The 17,934-nt window shown below is 40.9% G+C and overlaps 1 protein-coding gene and 1 long non-coding RNA gene across 2 annotated transcripts in view; one reads left to right on the top strand and one right to left on the bottom strand.

Moving 5' to 3' along the window:
- LOC141781512 (uncharacterized) overlaps positions 1-10,052 on the bottom strand; it is a 32,868-nt gene extending 22,816 nt beyond the window's left edge. The window contains exons 1-3 of the mRNA XM_074657342.1: positions 9,922-10,052; positions 8,971-9,120; positions 2,494-2,610 (exon numbers count right to left, since the gene is read on the bottom strand). Of these exons, the coding sequence (XP_074513443.1) occupies positions 2,494-2,610; positions 8,971-9,120; positions 9,922-10,052 (398 nt within the window). The remainder of the gene's footprint in view (positions 1-2,493; positions 2,611-8,970; positions 9,121-9,921) is intronic.
- Positions 1-17,934, top strand: part of LOC141781516 (uncharacterized) — a 130,825-nt gene that overhangs the window by 69,028 nt on the left and 43,863 nt on the right. The window lies entirely within an intron of this gene.

Here is a 17,934-nt window from a genome sequence, read left to right as displayed (position 1 = left end):
ATGAATCCTTGATAAATTCTCTGATGACAAAGACATTTCAGTAGATCTGAGCACACAAACTACTGCTACTGTCAATAATGTGGTTTAAAAGTCTGTATTAGTTTGTTTAGATTACAGCTGTTCTGGGTGACTGACAGCTGTCACAGATACGAAGAGGAAGAATGTACAAATTAAATCCCCCCTTCAGTGTATTTTGGCATTTCTATAATATTTCATATTTATATGAGTCATTTCCTGACTAAGTGCATTAGCCGCACTGTGTGCCACATTTTTTTTTTTTAAATAACTTAATTTTGTGCTAAAAATTAAACTAACAGAGGGTTTCATTTTATTTTCTAGTTTCCTCAACGGTAGTTTACTGTGTTTATTTTCACAATGGCATTTGTGTGTGTAATGAACATCTGCAGTCAACGCAGTGAATTACACAAAATCCCACTGGCAGAATTCACACAACACACTGACTGTCTCTCTCACTCGCTCTCTTCTTTACCGTCTCCTCCTGCTGGAGATAAATTAACAGAAAGCATTATTAAACATTTAGTGATCTGGCTGAAGTTTGTTTATTAAAGAGGAACAACGGACATTTTTAAAACATTGATATTAAGGCTAAATAACTATATATCTACATAAAAGAACTACAACTTGCTCATGTACACACATATTGAGAGGAAACCACAAAGTGGCAGCATCATCACGGTAAACAGTGACTGCCTGTCAGTGTGATATCAATGGAGTATAGAATTTCAGCAACATTTGCAATATGAATAAACATGCTGTTATTTTCTGAATCTATTTTATGTGTTAACAATAAACACTTATAAAACAGGGAAACTGTGTCACACCTTTCTGACTTCTTTGTTTAACAGTAGGTATAGTTTAGTGTTGTCCACTGAAACGGAGAGATCATGACAGAAAACAGCACACCAGGAAGGTATCTGGACTATTCCCATCCGTGCTCTACGTGGTCAACAATAGTCTCGGACTGTATTTATGGAATTAGTTATAAATAACGTCATTTTATCGTCTAACTAGCTAGCTACCAATATGCCCTGTCTGTTGCTAGCATGGTCACTAGCCGCAGGATGACGTCACAACATGTGCTGAAATCCTGTCATGATCTCTGTTTCAGTGGACAACACCTGCATAAACTATAACTACTGGAAGACTAAAGAAGTTAGAAAGGTCTGACACAGTTTCCCTGTTTCATAAGTGTTTATTGTTAACACATAAAATAAATTCAGAAAGTGACAGCATGTTTATTTATATTGCAAATGTTGAGATTCTATACTCCGTTCATATCACCACTGACAGGCAGTCACTGTTTACCGTCATGACGCTGCCACCTCGTGGTTTCCCGGAGCTCCCTCTCAATATGAGCGTACATGAGCAAGTTACAGTATTGTTTCCATCATGTTATTTAGCCTCCAGAATCATATCAATGTTTTAAAAATGTCCGTTGTTGCCCTTTAATACAAACTCATCATTTTCTGCAGCTACTTCTCAGTAAAAGTCCTCCATTAAAGAGAGCTGATTATGTCCTTTACTGATTCACAGTCACTTTGGGCAGCTTAGCTTGAGTTAGTTAGGTTTGAACTGAGGTTAGAAGTGGTCTAAATATTGAGGTGACCAGCAGTCTGAGACACACAGCATGTAACTCTGGTGTCCTTGCTGTTCGTTTTAATGTCAATATGTTTTCTGCCACTTTCTACTGTCTACTATCAAATGAAGACATGAATTCAAATATTTTAAAAACAGAAATGGTACAAATCTACATCTGACCATTTCATGTCAGCAGATAGTTTTACACCAGAGATGTTTGTTCTTGACCTTCAGAAACAAGATGTGGTACAGAGAATCTAAACTCAAAGGTCCACATAATAATGATCCAGAGCTTTCAACTGAAAGTTCTGGATCATTAGTAAGTGGACCTCTGAGCAGATTTTTCCTTCATCATATTTTACATATGTAGTGAAAGAACAAACTCAAACCATCAACACATATGATCAAGGTGAGCAAATGCTTTCTACAGATGCTTTTTCAGCACATGTTGCACAGTTCTGATGTGCACTGATTCAAGATGACACCCAGTAGGTCATAACAGCTGATTTTAGGAGTCAAACCCACAACATATTTAGAGGACCAATATGAGAAACTGAATTACACATTTGAAGCTCATTCTTCCAGATTTTGAATTGTCGCAGATCTTTAGACCATTTCACAGTTGTTAACGTAAACATTCCAGATGTGTCCCCGTTTATTTCCTGTTGCAGTGGATCTGAATGAAAACATGATTTAAATTGATGATAAATTGTAAAAATGGAGGTTTTCAGGTGTTTTGCTACAGAAATACCATCAGTAGTTTGTGTGTTTGTGTTTAATCCATCTTAGGTTGAACAGTATCTGCATTAATAGTTCTGCATCAGGAATATAAATCTTTTAGTCTCAATGCTTCATCATCCACCAGGTCAGCTTACAGTAAAAACAGTCTCTTACTTTGTCTCTGAGGGTCCAGGTTCATTACTGAAGTAGAGAGGAAAATCTTTGGAGTGGTCACTCTTCATTGACAGACAGCTGGGTACTGGAGACTCTGCTCTCGGTCTGTACTGAACTCTGCAAACACCAAGATGATTCTATTCACATGAATCCTTGATAAATTCTCTGATGACAAAGACATTTCAGTAGATCTGAGCACACAAACTACTGCTACTGTCAATAATGTGGTTTAAAAGTCTGTATTAGTTTGTTTAGATTACAGCTGTTCTGGGTGACTGACAGCTGTCACAGATACGAAGAGGAAGAATGTACAAATGAAATCCCCCCTTCAGTGTATTTTGGCATTTCTATAATATTTCATATTTATTTGAGTCATTTCCTGACTAAGTGCATTAGCCGCACTGTGTGCCAAATTTTTTTTTTTTAAATAACTTAATTTTGTGCTAAAAATTAAACTAACAGAGGGTTTCATTTTATTTTCTAGTTTCCTCAACGGTAGTTTACTGTGTTTATTTTCACAATGGCATTTGTGTGTGTAATGAACATCTGCAGTCAACGCAGTGAATTACACAGAATCCCACCGGCAGAATTCACACAACACACTGACTGTCTCTCTCACTCGCTCTCTTCTTTACCGTCTCCTCCTGCTGGAGATAAATTAACAGAAAGCATTATTAAACATTTAGTGATCTGGCTGAAGTTTGTTTATTAAAGAGGAACAACGGACATTTTTAAAACATTGATATTAAGGCTAAATAACTATATATCTACATAAAAGAACTACAACTTGCTCATGTACACACATATTGAGAGGAAACCACAAGGTGGCAGCATCATCACGGTAAACAGTGACTGCCTGTCAGTGTGATATCAATGGAGTATAGAATTTCAGCAACATTTGCAATATAAATAAACATGCTGTTATTTTCTGAATCAATTTTATGTGTTAACAATAAACACTTATAAAACAGGGAAACTGTGTCACACCTTTGTGACTTCTTTGTTCAACAGTAGTTATAGTTTAGTGTTGTCCACTGAAACGGAGAGATCATGACAGAAAACAGCACACCAGGATAGTATCTGGACTATTCCCATCCGTGCTCTACGTGGTCAACAATAGTCTCGGACTGTATTTATGGAATTAGTTATAAATAATGTTATTTTATCGTCTAACTAGCTAGCTACCAATATGCCCTGTCTGTTGCTAGCATGGTCACTAGCCGCAGGATGATGTCACAACATGCGCTGAAATCCTGTCATGATCTCTGTTTCAGTGGACAACACCTGCATAAACTATAACTACTGGAAGACTAAAGAAGTTAGAAAGGTCTGACACAGTTTCCCTGTTTCATAAGTGTTTATTGTTAACACATAAAATAAATTCAGAAAGTGACAGCATGTTTATTTATATTGCAAATGTTGAGATTCTATACTCCGTTCATATCACCACTGACAGGCAGTCACTGTTTACCGTCATGACGCTGCCACCTTGTGGTTTCCCAGCGCTCCCTCTCAATATGAGCGTACATGAGCAAGTTACAGTATTGTTTCCGTCATGTTATTCAGCCTCCAGAATCATATCAATGTTTTAAAAATGTCCGTTGTTGCCCTTTAATACAAACTCATCATTTTCTGCAGCTACTTCTCAGTAAAAGTCCTCCATTAAAGAGAGCTGATTATGTCCTTTACTGATTCACAGTCACTTTGGGCAGCTTAGCTTGAGTTAGTTAGGTTTGAACTGAGGTTAAAAGTGGTCTAAATATTGAGGTGACCAGCAGTCTGAGACACACAGCAGGTAACTCTGGTGTCCTTGCTGTTACTTTTTAATGTCAATATGTTTTCTGCCACTTTCTACTGTCAACTATCAAATGAAGGCATGAATTCAAATATTTTAAAAACAGAAGTGGTACAAATCTACATCTGACCATTTCATGTCAGCAGATAGTTTTACACCAGAGATGTTTGTTCTTGACCTTCAGAAACAAGATGTGGTGCAGAGAATCTAAACTCAAAGGTCCACATAATAATGATCCAGAGCTTTCAACTGAAAGTTCTGGATCATTAGTAAGTGGACCTTTGAGCAGATTTTCCCTTCACTATATTTTACATATGTAGTGAAAGAACAAACTCAAACCATCAACACATATAATCAAGGTAAGCAAATACTTTCTACAGATGCTTTTTCACCACATGTTGCACAATTATGATGTGCACTGATTCAAGATGACACCCAGTAGGTCCTAACAGCTGATTCTAGGAGGAGTCAAACCAAGAACATATTTAGAGGACCAATGTGAGAAACTGAATTACACATTTGAAGCTCATTCTTCCAGATTTTGAATAGTCGCAGATCTTTAGACCATTTCACAGTTGTTAACGTAAACATTCCAGATGTGTCCCCGTTTATTTCCTGTTGCAGTGGATCTGAATGAAAACATGATTTAAATTGATGATAAATTGTGAAATGGAGGTTTTCAGGTGTTTTGCTACAGAAATACCATCAGTAGTTTGTGTGTTTGTGTTTAATCCATCTTAGGTTGAACAGTATCTGCATTAATAGTTCTGCATCAGGAATATAAATATTTTAGTCTCAATGCTTCATCATCCACCAGGTCAGCTTACAGTAAAAACAGTCTCTTACTTTGTGTCTGAGGGTCCAGGTTCATTACTGAAGTTCAGACGATCCTCTTTGGACCAGTCACTCTTCATAGACAGACAGCTGGGTACTGGAGACTCTGCTCTCTGTCTGTACTGAACTCTGCAAACACCAAGATGATTCTATTCACATGAATCCTTGATAAATTCTCTGATGACAAAGACATTTCAGTAGATCTGAGCACACAAACTACTGCTACTGTCAATAATGTGGTTTAAAAGTCTGTATTAGTTTGTTTAGATTACAGCTGTTCTGGGTGACTGACAGCTGTCACAGATACGAAGAGGAAGAATGTACAAATTAAATCCCCCCTTCAGTGTATTTTGGCATTTCTATAATATTTCATATTTATTTGAGTCATTTCCTGACTAAGTGCATTAGCCGCACTGTGTGCCAATTTTTTTTTTTTTAAATAACTTAATTTTGTGCTAAAAATTAAACTAACAGAGGGTTTCATTTTATTTTCTAGTTTCCTCAACGGTAGTTTACTGTGTTTATTTTCACAATGGCATTTGTGTGTGTAATGAACATCTGCAGTCAACGCAGTGAATTACACAGAATCCCACCGGCAGAATTCACACAACACACTGACTGTCTCTCTCACTCGCTCTCTTCTTTACCGTCTCCTCCTGCTGGAGATAAATTAACAGAAAGCATTATTAAACAGTTAGTGATCTGGCTGAAGTTTGTTTATTAAAGAGGAACAACGGACATTTTTAAAACATTGATATTAAGGCTAAATAACTATATATCTACATAAAAGAACTACAACTTGCTCATGTACACACATATTGAGAGGAAACCACAAGGTGGCAGCATCATCACGGTAAACAGTGACTGCCTGTCAGTGTGATATCAATGGAGTATAGAATTTCAGCAACATTTGCAATATGAATAAACATGCTGTTATTTTCTGAATCTATTTTATGTGTTAACAATAAACACTTATAAAACAGGGAAACTGTGTCACACCTTTCTGACTTCTTTGTTTAACAGTAGTTATAGTTTAGTGTTATCCACTGAAACGGAGAGATCATGACAGAAAACAGCACACCAGGAAGGTATCTGGACTATTCCCATCCGTGCTCTACGTGGTCAACAATAGTCTCGGACTGTATTTATGGAATTAGTTATAAATAACGTTATTTTATTGTCTAACTAGCTAGCTACCAATATGCCCTGTCTGTTGCTAGCATGGTCAATAGCCGCAGGATGACGTCACAACATGTGCTGAAATCCTGTCATGATCTCTGTTTCAGTGGACAACACCTGCATAAACTATAACTACTGGAAGACTAAAGAAGTTAGAAAGGTCTGACACAGTTTCCCTGTTTTATAAGTGTTTATTGTTAACACATAAAATAAATTCAGAAAGTGACAGCATGTTTATTTATATTGCAAATGTTGAGATTCTATACTCCGTTCATATCACCACTGACAGGCAGTCACTGTTTACCGTCATGACGCTGCCACCTCGTGGTTTCCCGGCGCTCCCTCTCAATATGAGCGTACATGAGCAAGTTACAGTATTGTTTCCATCATGTTATTTAGCCTCCAGAATCATATCAATGTTTTAAAAATGTCCGTTGTTGCCCTTTAATACAAACTCATCATTTTCTGCAGCTACTTCTCAGTAAAAGTCCTCCATTAAAGAGAGCTGATTATGTCCTTTACTGATTCACAGTCACTTTGGGCAGCTTAGCTTGAGTTAGTTAGGTTTGAACTGAGGTTAGAAGTGGTCTAAATATTGAGATGACCAGCAGTCTGAGACACACAGCAGGTAACTCTGGTGTCCTTGCTGTTCGTTTTAATGTCAATATGTTTTCTGCCACTTTCTACTGTCAACTATCAAATGAAGACATGAATTCAAATATTTTAAAAACAGAAGTGGTACAAATCTACATCTGACCATTTCATGTCAGCAGATAGTTTTACACCAGAGATGTTTGTTCTTGACCTTCAGAAACAAGATGTGGTGCAGAGAATCTAAACTCAAAGGTCCACATAATAATGATCCAGAGCTTTCAACTGAAAGTTCTGGGTCATTAGTAAGTGGACCTTTGAGCAGATTTTTCCTTCACTATATTTTACATATGTAGTGAAAGAACAAACTCAAACCATCAACACATATGATCAAGGTGAGCAAATGCTTTCTACAGATGCTTTTTCACCACATGTTGCATGGTTCTGATGTGCACTGATTCAAACCAACAACATATTTAGAGGACCAATATGAGAAACTGAATTACACATTTGAAGCTCATTCTTCCAGATTTTGAATAGTCGCAGATCTTTAGACCATTTCACAGTTGTTAACGTAAACATTCCAGATGTGTCCCCGTTTATTTCCTGTTGCAGTGGATCTGAATGAAAACATGATTTAAATTGATGATAAATTGTAAAAATGGAGGTTTTCAGGTGTTTTGCTACAGAAATACCATCAGTAGTTTGTGTGTTTGTGTTTAATCCATCTTAGGTTGAACAGTATCTGCATTAATAGTTCTGCATCAGGAATATAAATCTTTTAGTCTCAATGCTTCATCATCCACCAGGTCAGCTTACAGTAAAAACAGTCTCTTACTTTGTGTCTGAGGGTCCAGGTTCATTACTGAAGTTCAGACGATCCTCTTTGGACTGGTCACTCTTCATAGACAGACAGCTGGGTACTGGAGACTCTGCTCTCTGTCTGTACTGAACTCTGAAAACACCAAGATGATTTTATTCACATGAATCCTTGATAAATTCTCTGATGACAAAGACATTTCAGTAGATCTGAACACACAAACTACTGCTACTGTCAATAATGTGGTTTAAAAGTCTGTATCAGTTTGTTTAGATTACAGCTGTTCTGGGTGACTGACAGCTGTCACAGATACGAAGAGGAAGAATGTACAAATAAATTATCTTTCTGTTATGAAAAGTGTGTTAAACTTCCGTTAGTAAACACATTTTAGTAGAAATTTAATATACAAACACACAATCAACAAAATCATGGCATTGGCATAATTTTGTTTTTCAATACTTCTGTATCTACCCAGACGGTGAAGAAGAGAGTGAGTGAGAGAGAGTCGGTGTTGTTGAGATAATTCTGGTCTCATTTTTGGTCTGATAAACAGTAAATTCATCTAAACTGGGTTGAACAACGATGCCATCTGGTTGCCGTGGTGATGAATAACGTCTGACTATTAACCACACCCACATTCTCTGTTTGAGAAAGAGCGTTAACCAAGGAAGAGCGCTGGTCATCGATCTGGACTTTCAAAATTGCCAAACGGCGGTACTGCAACTTCTGTGTCCGTCACGTGATGCCATTTGGCCCAAAAATACTTTTTCCCATAGACTTCCATTGGGAAAGATACGCCTGTAACTCAGCGGATAATTATTTTTGAGGTGAATCAACTCCCCAGTATGAACACTTTAATAGTCCTTATTTAAAGAATTAAGTTTTTAAAGTTGTAAAATGCACTAATAGCTGAATCCAGAGTTATTTCCCTTCCTCCGCTCATTTGAATGAGACCCAGACCGAGGCTGGAGCGCCAAGCCGTGACGTTGGGACCCCGTGACCGAGTCATGTGACCGAGCGGACGCTACTCCACCAAGATCCGGATACTTTTCCAGACGGGAGTCGAAATTAAATTTTTTCAAAATTAAATTAAAATTAAATTTAATTCTCTTTGTGTCACGAAAAGCTTATTGATCTTCAGTTAGCAAATGCATTTTAGTAGAAATTTTAAAATAGAATCACGAAATCAACAGAAAACAGTATTGGTGGAGGAAAGTGTAAATGAGTCCTATAAATTAGTTAGTAGCAGCTCTCTTACTTTGACTCTAAGGGTCCAAGTTCATTACTGAAGACTGGAGGATCATCTTTAGACTGATCACTCTTCATAGACAGACAGTCAGAGACTAGAGACTCTGCTCTGTCCTCCTCTTCCTCCACACCATCACTCATCTTCTGATCTGAAGTCAGCCTGAGAGGTTAAACAGGAACACTGACTTTGAACATGAACAGGAAACAAGTTTGTACAAGAGTCACAGACAAGACTGAGAGAACAGGAACAACCTCTCTCTCTATCAAACACACACACACACACACACACACACACACACACACACACGCACACATGCACACGCACGCACACACACACACACACACACACACGGTATACAGTATAATAAAAGCATCCAGCATCCACCTGGTCAGTTCTCTTTAAATCTCTGCTTGTTTTCTTGGGTTACAGCAGGTTTAATGAGGATTATTCAGACAATCACAACGTTGTGTTCACAGATGAATCAAACTGTTGAGTTCATTCTAACATTTCTCTCCTCTACAGTCCACAGGGAGGAAACTGACTCAGAGAATTTAACAGTGACACAATAAAATGTTGGATTAACACTCACCCTGCCTCAGTCTTCAGTCTTCATCCTTCTGCTCCGTCGACACAAAATGGCATCTGGACTAACTGAACTCTTTCATGGTCCCCCCGTTCTCATGTTCTTACATCACCTGGATCAGTGTGACTCCTCCTCTCTCCATTTACATTTATTTTTTTCTGTCTGTTGCACAATAAAAGATAATTTCAGCCATTTTGCTGAGTTGCAACTCTTTTTCATAATCCAAATATAGATGGTAGCCAGAAATGACACACCTTATTGCTCAATCAGTACAACATGAAGCTACATGTTGAGGAATGTAAATCTTTTAGCAGAACGTTTCGTCTTCAATGCGTCATCGTCAATCAGGTCAGCTTACAGTAAAAACAGTCTCTTACTTTGACTCTGAGGGTCCAGGTTCATTACTGAAGGTCAGAGGATCATCTTTAGACTGATCACTCTTCATAGACAGACTGCCTGAGACTAGAGACTCTGCTCTGTCCTCCTCTTCCTCCACACCATCACTCATCTTCAAGTTTGTACAAGAGTCACAAGCAAGACTGAGAGAACAAGAAGTAACACACACACACGCACGCACGCACGCACGCACGCACACACAGTATAATAAAACCACCCAGCGCTCCACCTGGTCTCTTCTCTTTAAATCTCTGCTTGTTTTCTTGGGTTACAGCAGGTTTAATGAGGATTATTCAGCCTGGAAGAAAAATAATTCCTTCTGTTGCACAAATAAAGAAATGTCTGAGTTGCAAGTCTTTTTCATGATCTAAACATAGTAGTCAGAAATGACACATCTTCTAACTTTAACAAAAAAATTTTTTTTATTTTCGTGTCACACTATCAAGTTTCAGATTGACTAAAGAAACAGTCTCAACAGATAATGACTAGCCTGACTGGGAAGATAATCATGCAATATAAAGTTTAAATGTTTATATCTCATTCAATAAGTAACTATGTTAAGGACAACTATTTTTAAATACTAAACAGTATTTGGTAGTTGTTAATTCAATGAACAGTATTTGAACCTAGTGATCTTAGTAAGTGTAGTTAGCTGGGGGATATTGTAGCTAAAAACAAACTAAACATAGTTATCTTACTAAATGTAGTTAGTTGACAGCTAACGTAGTTAACAGCTTATTAAAGCTAGCTGTGTGGATTTTCCTATCTGGAACAAATGTTCCATCAGCTGGGCAACAATCAGGGTCCAACAATACGGATTGCCCGATGGCGCCGGGCCAATAAATACAATCAACCAGTTGCTCGACCTGAAATATTACTAAATAGGCGCTTTTGCTTTTCGCTTTGACAACAAATCCTCCGCCATCGTCTTGTCTGTCAACTCTCTCTGGTCCTGTGTGTGAAATCTGCTTCCTGCTACTCTGAGCTGAGCCTCCGTACGGTTCAGACACTTTCAGTTTGTAGCGTCCGTCGTCCAACTATGTGTTGATAACACGGCGCTGATACGCGAAAATGAAGTAAATGGGTTTTATTTCTATAAAAAAAAGTTAAATGACGGTGGGGGCGGTAGGTAAGTGATGTAATCGGTGTGTGCCCGACCACCGTGTAACACCGGTAACACAGACTACCGCAGCAAGCCTACTGGACGGCACTTCAACCTCAGCAGCCCTGCACCCTGCACGCAAGGTATTAATCCTGGCATTAATCGGCGTAGCTTTATGAGTACGAGTACATGAGCACAGTATCGTACCCGGTACCCGATACTGGTCTCGGTGTGGATGCATCCATAGTTTGAAGTTGACCTGAGCTCAGCTTGTTGCTCATCAACCACTGCAGCCATCAAGCGGTCGTCCACAGAAGATTTAGAGGTAAAAACTAACCTGCCTCCTTCGACCTCTTTGTCTCCATGCAGCCAGCTGTCCAGTCATGTCAGATCATTGTGGTAGGACAGGGGAGCCTCACCGTCCTCAGGAAGACTCAAATCCACCGAGCTCACAACATCCTCAAGTGTTTCCACCTGCAGCTCCTCTTCCTCCACATCTGAGCTGCTGACAAGAAAACACAGTTTAAACATCTAAAATTAAATCAGTAAAACAATTAAAAAATAATTGTGTAAATCCTGACCAAACAGGTCACTAGTGTGAAATATTTCAGTTTCTGCTGTCTGTATTCACATAACAAGTGTTACTGATATGACTATGAGGTCAACTATTCACACCGTGAAGCAAAGAAACCCACTGCATTAAAAACACAAGGAGCACAGATGAAGAACAAGAACTACCAACACCTGCAGCTTCATCACATTCCTGCTGTTTTTAACAAAGACACACCTGCCAGGTGTTATTTACCTGCACTGTACGTAGACAAGTTCCTAACCATAAGTACCTGTACTGTAGGTGTCACTCACAACTAATATTTATCAACATGAACACAGTGATGCTGATCAGAGAGTATCGATCTGAATTATGATTATCAGCTGAAGAAACACCTCACTGATATTCATTATTAACATTATACAGGACAACCTGACATTTATTGATCAGAGTCAAACTGTTACAACTAAATATACCATTAAAGTTGAACACAGACTGAGCTGTCTCACCTTAAACAAGCTGATTACTTTAAACACGTAATATCTTTGACTAATTAAGTAAACCACTAATGTAATATCATATGAATGACAGCTAAAATGGTCATTTAAAAAAAAAAAAAAAACTACCTCAGGTTACTTCCAAAGCAAGTTTGTGATTATTAATAAGAACGTATTGTGTTGACAACTGTGCAGTGTTGAAGTAAAAGTACTAATACCAAATTGTAAAAATATTTTGTTACAAGTAAAAGTCTTGCATTGAAAATGTTACTTAAGTTAAAGTCTTGCAAAATATATTTTATACTTTAAGTATTAAAAGAAAGAAAACGTCCCCTGTGACTGTTATACTATGACATATTACTTATGTACTTATATACTATCACGTTACTGTGTGTGTGAGAGAGCATATTAAGTAAACAGCGAGTCGGCTCAACGGTGTAGTAACATAGTCCGTTTATTATCATGACCCGGAAGTGTTCACACATAGAAGGTCCGTGTAACATCCTCTACTGTAACCTCACTATAGTTCCACTTAACAGAACACCTCCCCTTTTAAGTAAGAACACCACCCTCTTTTAACATCTTCAACTCCACTGTAATAACATCCTCTTACAGGTATCTTAGCACTGAACTCAGACATTGACCTCTGAAACACCTAGAATGTCTTATCACATTTTTCTAACATTAATAAACATTTTTCTAACATTCCTAAACAGAAAATAGAAAACATTCATTTCCAACAATTTTCCCTTTTCTTTTCCCCCACCCAGTAACTCACTTACAAGTCCATACGCACAGGTGGGCGTCACACTCGGCCTGAGCTAGTCACGTATGGTGTGTTTGTCTCTTGAGTGTGTGTCTCTGTGTTAACTGGCTCTGAGGGTGTGACAGGTGTATCAGGTGGTGTTGACTGCACTTGTGGATGGTTTACTGTGCGAACCTGTGTGCGGTTTCTCCTGACCTGTCCTTCATCAGTGTCAATAATATAAGATCTGGGTGTTGTGGCATGTTGAACAACTGTCCCTGGTCTTTTCTCTTTTGCCAGCCATACATTTTGGCCAGCCTGCAGTGGTGGCAGAGGGCGGGCTCTGTGCCGCAGGTTGTAGTTGCGTCGTTGGTTCTCCTTTGAGCGCTTCTCTGACTTCCTGAACCCTCTGATATTCGGCCAGCGGGGATGAAGACTCGCTGGGAGCTGTGGTATGGTGGTGCACAGCTGTCTCCCCATGAGGAGTTGTGCAGGGGAGTAACCGCATTCAAGAGGTGTTGCGCGGTATGTCATCAAAGCTTTTAGCTTCTCCTCTCCTCCTTTCCACAGACTTTTAATAGTCGCCACAGCGCGCTCGGCTCCTCCGTTCGCCTGTGGATACCTCGGACTGCTGGTGACGTATGTAAATCCATACTCAGTGGCAAAGTCTTTGAATAGTTCACAGCTGTATTGCGGTCCGTTATCTGACATAACTGTCACTGGTATACCGTGGCGGCTGAACGCCTCCTTCAGGGCTGCGATAACTGTGTTGGCAGTGGCGACGTTGAGGTGGGCTACTTCAATGTAGCGTGAAAAGTAATCCACTACTAGGAGATAAGTCTTTTTCTACCAGAAGAATAAGTCTGTACCCACTCTTTGCCAGGGTCTGGCTTGCACCGGAGTTGTAAGCAGAGGCTCTCTGTGCTCTGCTCTGTGCTGTGAACATGCGCTGCAGTGTTCCACCAGCTGACTGATGTGTACAGACAGTCCCGGCCACCAGATGGACTGGCGGGCTCTCGCTCTGCACTTGACTATACCTTGGTGGCCGCTATGAAGGTCACGGAGAATCTCTGGCCTCATGCAGTGGGGTATCACGATTCTTTGACCTCTGAGGAGCAGCTCTCCCGCCAATGTGAGGGTTTCTCTTTCAGGCCAGTATGGCCCCAGCTCTGGAGGGAGGGCGTGTTTCTCAGGCCACTCAGTCTGACAGTACCCGATGAGCTTTGCACATATGGGGTCAGCTGCCTGTTTCTCCTGGATTCCCTTTAATCTTGCCTCTGTAGCAGGAAGGCTATGGACGACAGCGTCCACAAACACTTTGACTTCTGCCTCATTGTCTTTTTCATCTTGTGTGAACATGTGTTTCACCGGGGCTCTTGATAACGTGTCCGCTGTTATCAAGCGTTTACCGGACACATGCACGATGTCGAAGGTGAACTTCATCAGCCTCAGTCGAAACCTCAGCACTCTGGGCGGGAACTCATCTAGTGCCTTTGTACTCAGCAGTGGCACTAGAGGCTTATGATCCGTCTCTAGTTTGAACTGCAGTCCCAGCAGATAGGGTGACAGGTGCTCACATGCCCATGTAGCTGCCAAAGCCTCTTTTTCGATCTGTGCATAATGTTTTTCAGCCTCGGAGAGACCTCTGGAGATGAACACAATTGGTCTCCATGTCCCATCTGTTTGTCGTTGATTCAGGACACCCCCTAAGCCAAAGGACGAGGCATCAGCTGATACGCATGTCTCTGCTATCGGTGAGTATGGAGCTAGCACTCGTGGTGAACTCAGTTCATTTTTCAGTCTCTGAAATGACTCTTTTTGTGGCGTCTCCCAGCACCACTCATTTTTTTCACTGAACAGATCTTTGATTGGTCGCGTGTATGATGCAAGGTGGGGTAAAAACTTGCCCAGATGGTTGGCCATCCCCATCACTCTCCTCACTCCTTCGACCCCGGTAGGTTCAGGCATCTCCATAATAGCTCTAACCTTGTCTGGATCGGGTGTCACGCCATCTGCTGTGACACGGTGACCCACGAACATGATGCTGTCTTTGGCGAACACGCATTTTTCATTTAGCGTGAGTCCCTCTTTTTCCAACCTCATCAGGACCTGGTGCAGTCTCTCGTTGTGTTGCTGCATGTCCTCTCCGTACACGACGATGTCGTCCGCATGACACACGACTCCTTCGCACCCCTCCAGCATCTGTGACATGCGACGCTGGAAATGCTCTGGGGCCGTTGAGATCCCGAACGGCAGTCGGTTGAATGCGTAGCGTCCGGATGGGGTGATGAATGTTGTGAGGAGCGAGCTCTCCTCTGACAAGGGGATTTGCCAGAAGCCGGAAGTGGCATCCAGCTTCGTGAAGACTTTCACCCCAGCCAACATGGCTAGTGTATGGTCGACTAATGGGAGTATGTGTCTCTCTCGCCGCACCCACTTGTTCAGGTGTGTTAGATCCACACACAGCCGTATTTTTCCTGGCTGCGCCTTCGGTGCCACAACCATACCAGCGCACCATGGTGTAGGTCGGGTCACTTTGGAGATCACTCCCATGTCCTCCATGCAATTCAGTTCTGCTCTCACTTTATCACGCATGGGCAGGGGCACCCGACGTGGCGATGACAGAGCGTATGGAACCGCCCCTGGCTCCAGTTCAATCTTGTAGGGCTCCTTTAATTTCCCCAAGCCGGAAAACACTGTGGGGTACTGCGCTTTAAAATCCTCCTGATGTGCCTGCACTGTGCAGACGCGCTTTATCAGGGCAAGAGCTTTTAATGCAGGAAGACCCAATAGTGGCTTGGACAGCCCAACAACAACATAAATGTCCTGTTCTGTTGTTTTACTTTCAAAGTTCAACTTGCCTTTGAAACGTCCTTTAACGTCCAGTTTGTGATTTCCTGGTCCATACAGCACTTTTCCTGGCGGCTGCAGTGTCCCGTGACTTTTGATGGAGTAGGTGCTGCTTGGGATTGCTGTAACAGTGGCTCCAGTATCCAGTTTAAAAACAGTATTTTCCCTGTTCAGCTGCCACAGTTCCATCCACTCCTCCTCCTCATCAGAGCACATTTCTCCCAGGAAAGCAAAATCCTCCTCATTGCTCCCTGTCTGTGCATCTGTGATGTCGTGGACACCGCCGCTTGACCTGCATTTCTTTGCAAAGTGTCCTTTTTATGACACTTCCTACACTCGGCATCATGAGCAGGGCAGTCTTTCCAGAAATGTTTTTTCATTTGTCCACACCTGCTGCATCCTGATGACGGTGTGTCAGTTTTTCCTTTCGCCGTCTTTGGTACCTTATTGTACTTTTTGTGTACAGCCTCAACATGTCCCGTCGTCTGCTCTGTCCCCCGCAGCACAGGCTGTTGCTTTTTCACCGCTGCACTCTGCCTCACTCTCGTCATGGCCTTTCCCAATGTCAAATCAGCGTCTAGCTGTAAGCTTTCCGACAGCTTAGCATCTCTTATGCCGACAACAATTCGGTCCCTGATTAACTGGTCTCTCAGAGCTCCGAACTCACAGTGTTCCGCCAGTGTATGTATAGCTGTTATAAAAGATTCCACACTCTCACCCGGCTCTTGACTCCTCCGGTTGAAGCGTGCTCTTTCAAAGATGACGTTCCGCTTGCTCACACAATGCGCCGTAAAAGCCCGCGTAACAGCATCGTATGACTTTTTCTGCTCCTCTGTGAGCGGCAGCACATTTAAGATATCTTCTGCGTCGTCTCCAGCAGCATACATAAAAGCATTCACTTGGAATTCCTGTGATTTTTTTGTCCAATTCCATTGCTATTCTGTAGCGTTCATAGCGCTTCATCCATCTCGGCCATTCTTTAGCATTGGTAAAGTCAAACTTGCCTGGCGGCGCTAACTGTTGCACCGTGGCGCTTCCGTCCACTCTCGGTGGCAACACCGCACCTCCGTCCATTTTCTGTCGGTTTTCAGGTTTAGTTTTTCTTTACTTCTTCTCTGCTTTTCCGTGTTTCTTCTGACACCATGTTACGTTACTGTGTGTGTGAGAGTGCATATTAAGTAGACAGCGAGTCGGCTCAACGGTGTAGTAACGTAGTCCGTTTATTATCATGACCCGGAAGTGTTCACACATAGAAGGTCCATGTAACATCCTCTAATGTAACCTCACTATAGTTCCACTTAACAGAACAATTACATCATTAGATAGATTTATATACAATAAAATGATTAAAAAGGAAAAGCATCAAATCGTCACATTTGTGAAGCTGGAAACATGAAATGATTTTGCTTAAAAAATGACTTCAACAACCAAAAATAGTCGCCAATTAATTTCAGTCAGTCAATTAATAAGTTAATCGATGTTTCAGCTGTACATTTTTATATGTTTATAAAGTAACTAGTAACCAAAGCTGTCAGATAAATGTAGAGCGTAAATGCAGATAAATGGAGTAAAAAGTACAACTTCTCTCTCTGAAATGTACTGCAGTAGAAGTATAAAGTGGCATTAAAGGAAAATACTCAAGTACCTCAAATGTGTACTTGAGTAAATGTACTTTCTAACACTGTAACTGTGTAACATTAGACCATCACATCAGCAGAAAAACAGGAGATTGATTTATAGAAAATAATCTATTTAAATCACAATATTAGTAAGAAAAATCACAGCTTGATATATTTTTGTTTTAAATGTTCAGCCCAACTAGCTAGCTAAAGCTAATCAGATGAATATGTTTAGTTAGCTAAAGACCACTTTAAAGGGACTGTTTGTAAGAATCATAAATGTCTTGTTAACAGCGACACCTGTGGCCGTTAAGTCGACTAAAGTCAGCGTCCTGTTGCTCGCGCTTGTGCTCGCTCTACATAGACATGAAGGAGCATCACTCAACACATTGAGGCAACACACGTCAGCTAAAAGCACAATATCACTCTATAGTTCACCTGCTTGGCAGTAATGTTAGCTGACTAGATGAAGGTCTCTCCATGAATCAATGCTGATCCCAGTGTTGGCTTTTCCTACTTCAGCGCAGGCTGAGGCAGCGGGGCTCTGCAGCAAGTGACGTTGTTCTCACCAGCACCCGGTCGGTAACGAGATGATAACGTTTCTCTCTGCGTAGCCCCGTCACTTCACAAG

Source organism: Sebastes fasciatus, chromosome 13 (assembly GCF_043250625.1).
Source record: "Sebastes fasciatus isolate fSebFas1 chromosome 13, fSebFas1.pri, whole genome shotgun sequence".
NCBI lineage: Eukaryota > Metazoa > Chordata > Actinopteri > Perciformes > Sebastidae > Sebastes > Sebastes fasciatus.
The sequence above is the reverse complement of the archived record's forward strand: the minus strand, read 5'-3'. Positions and strand labels throughout refer to the sequence as shown.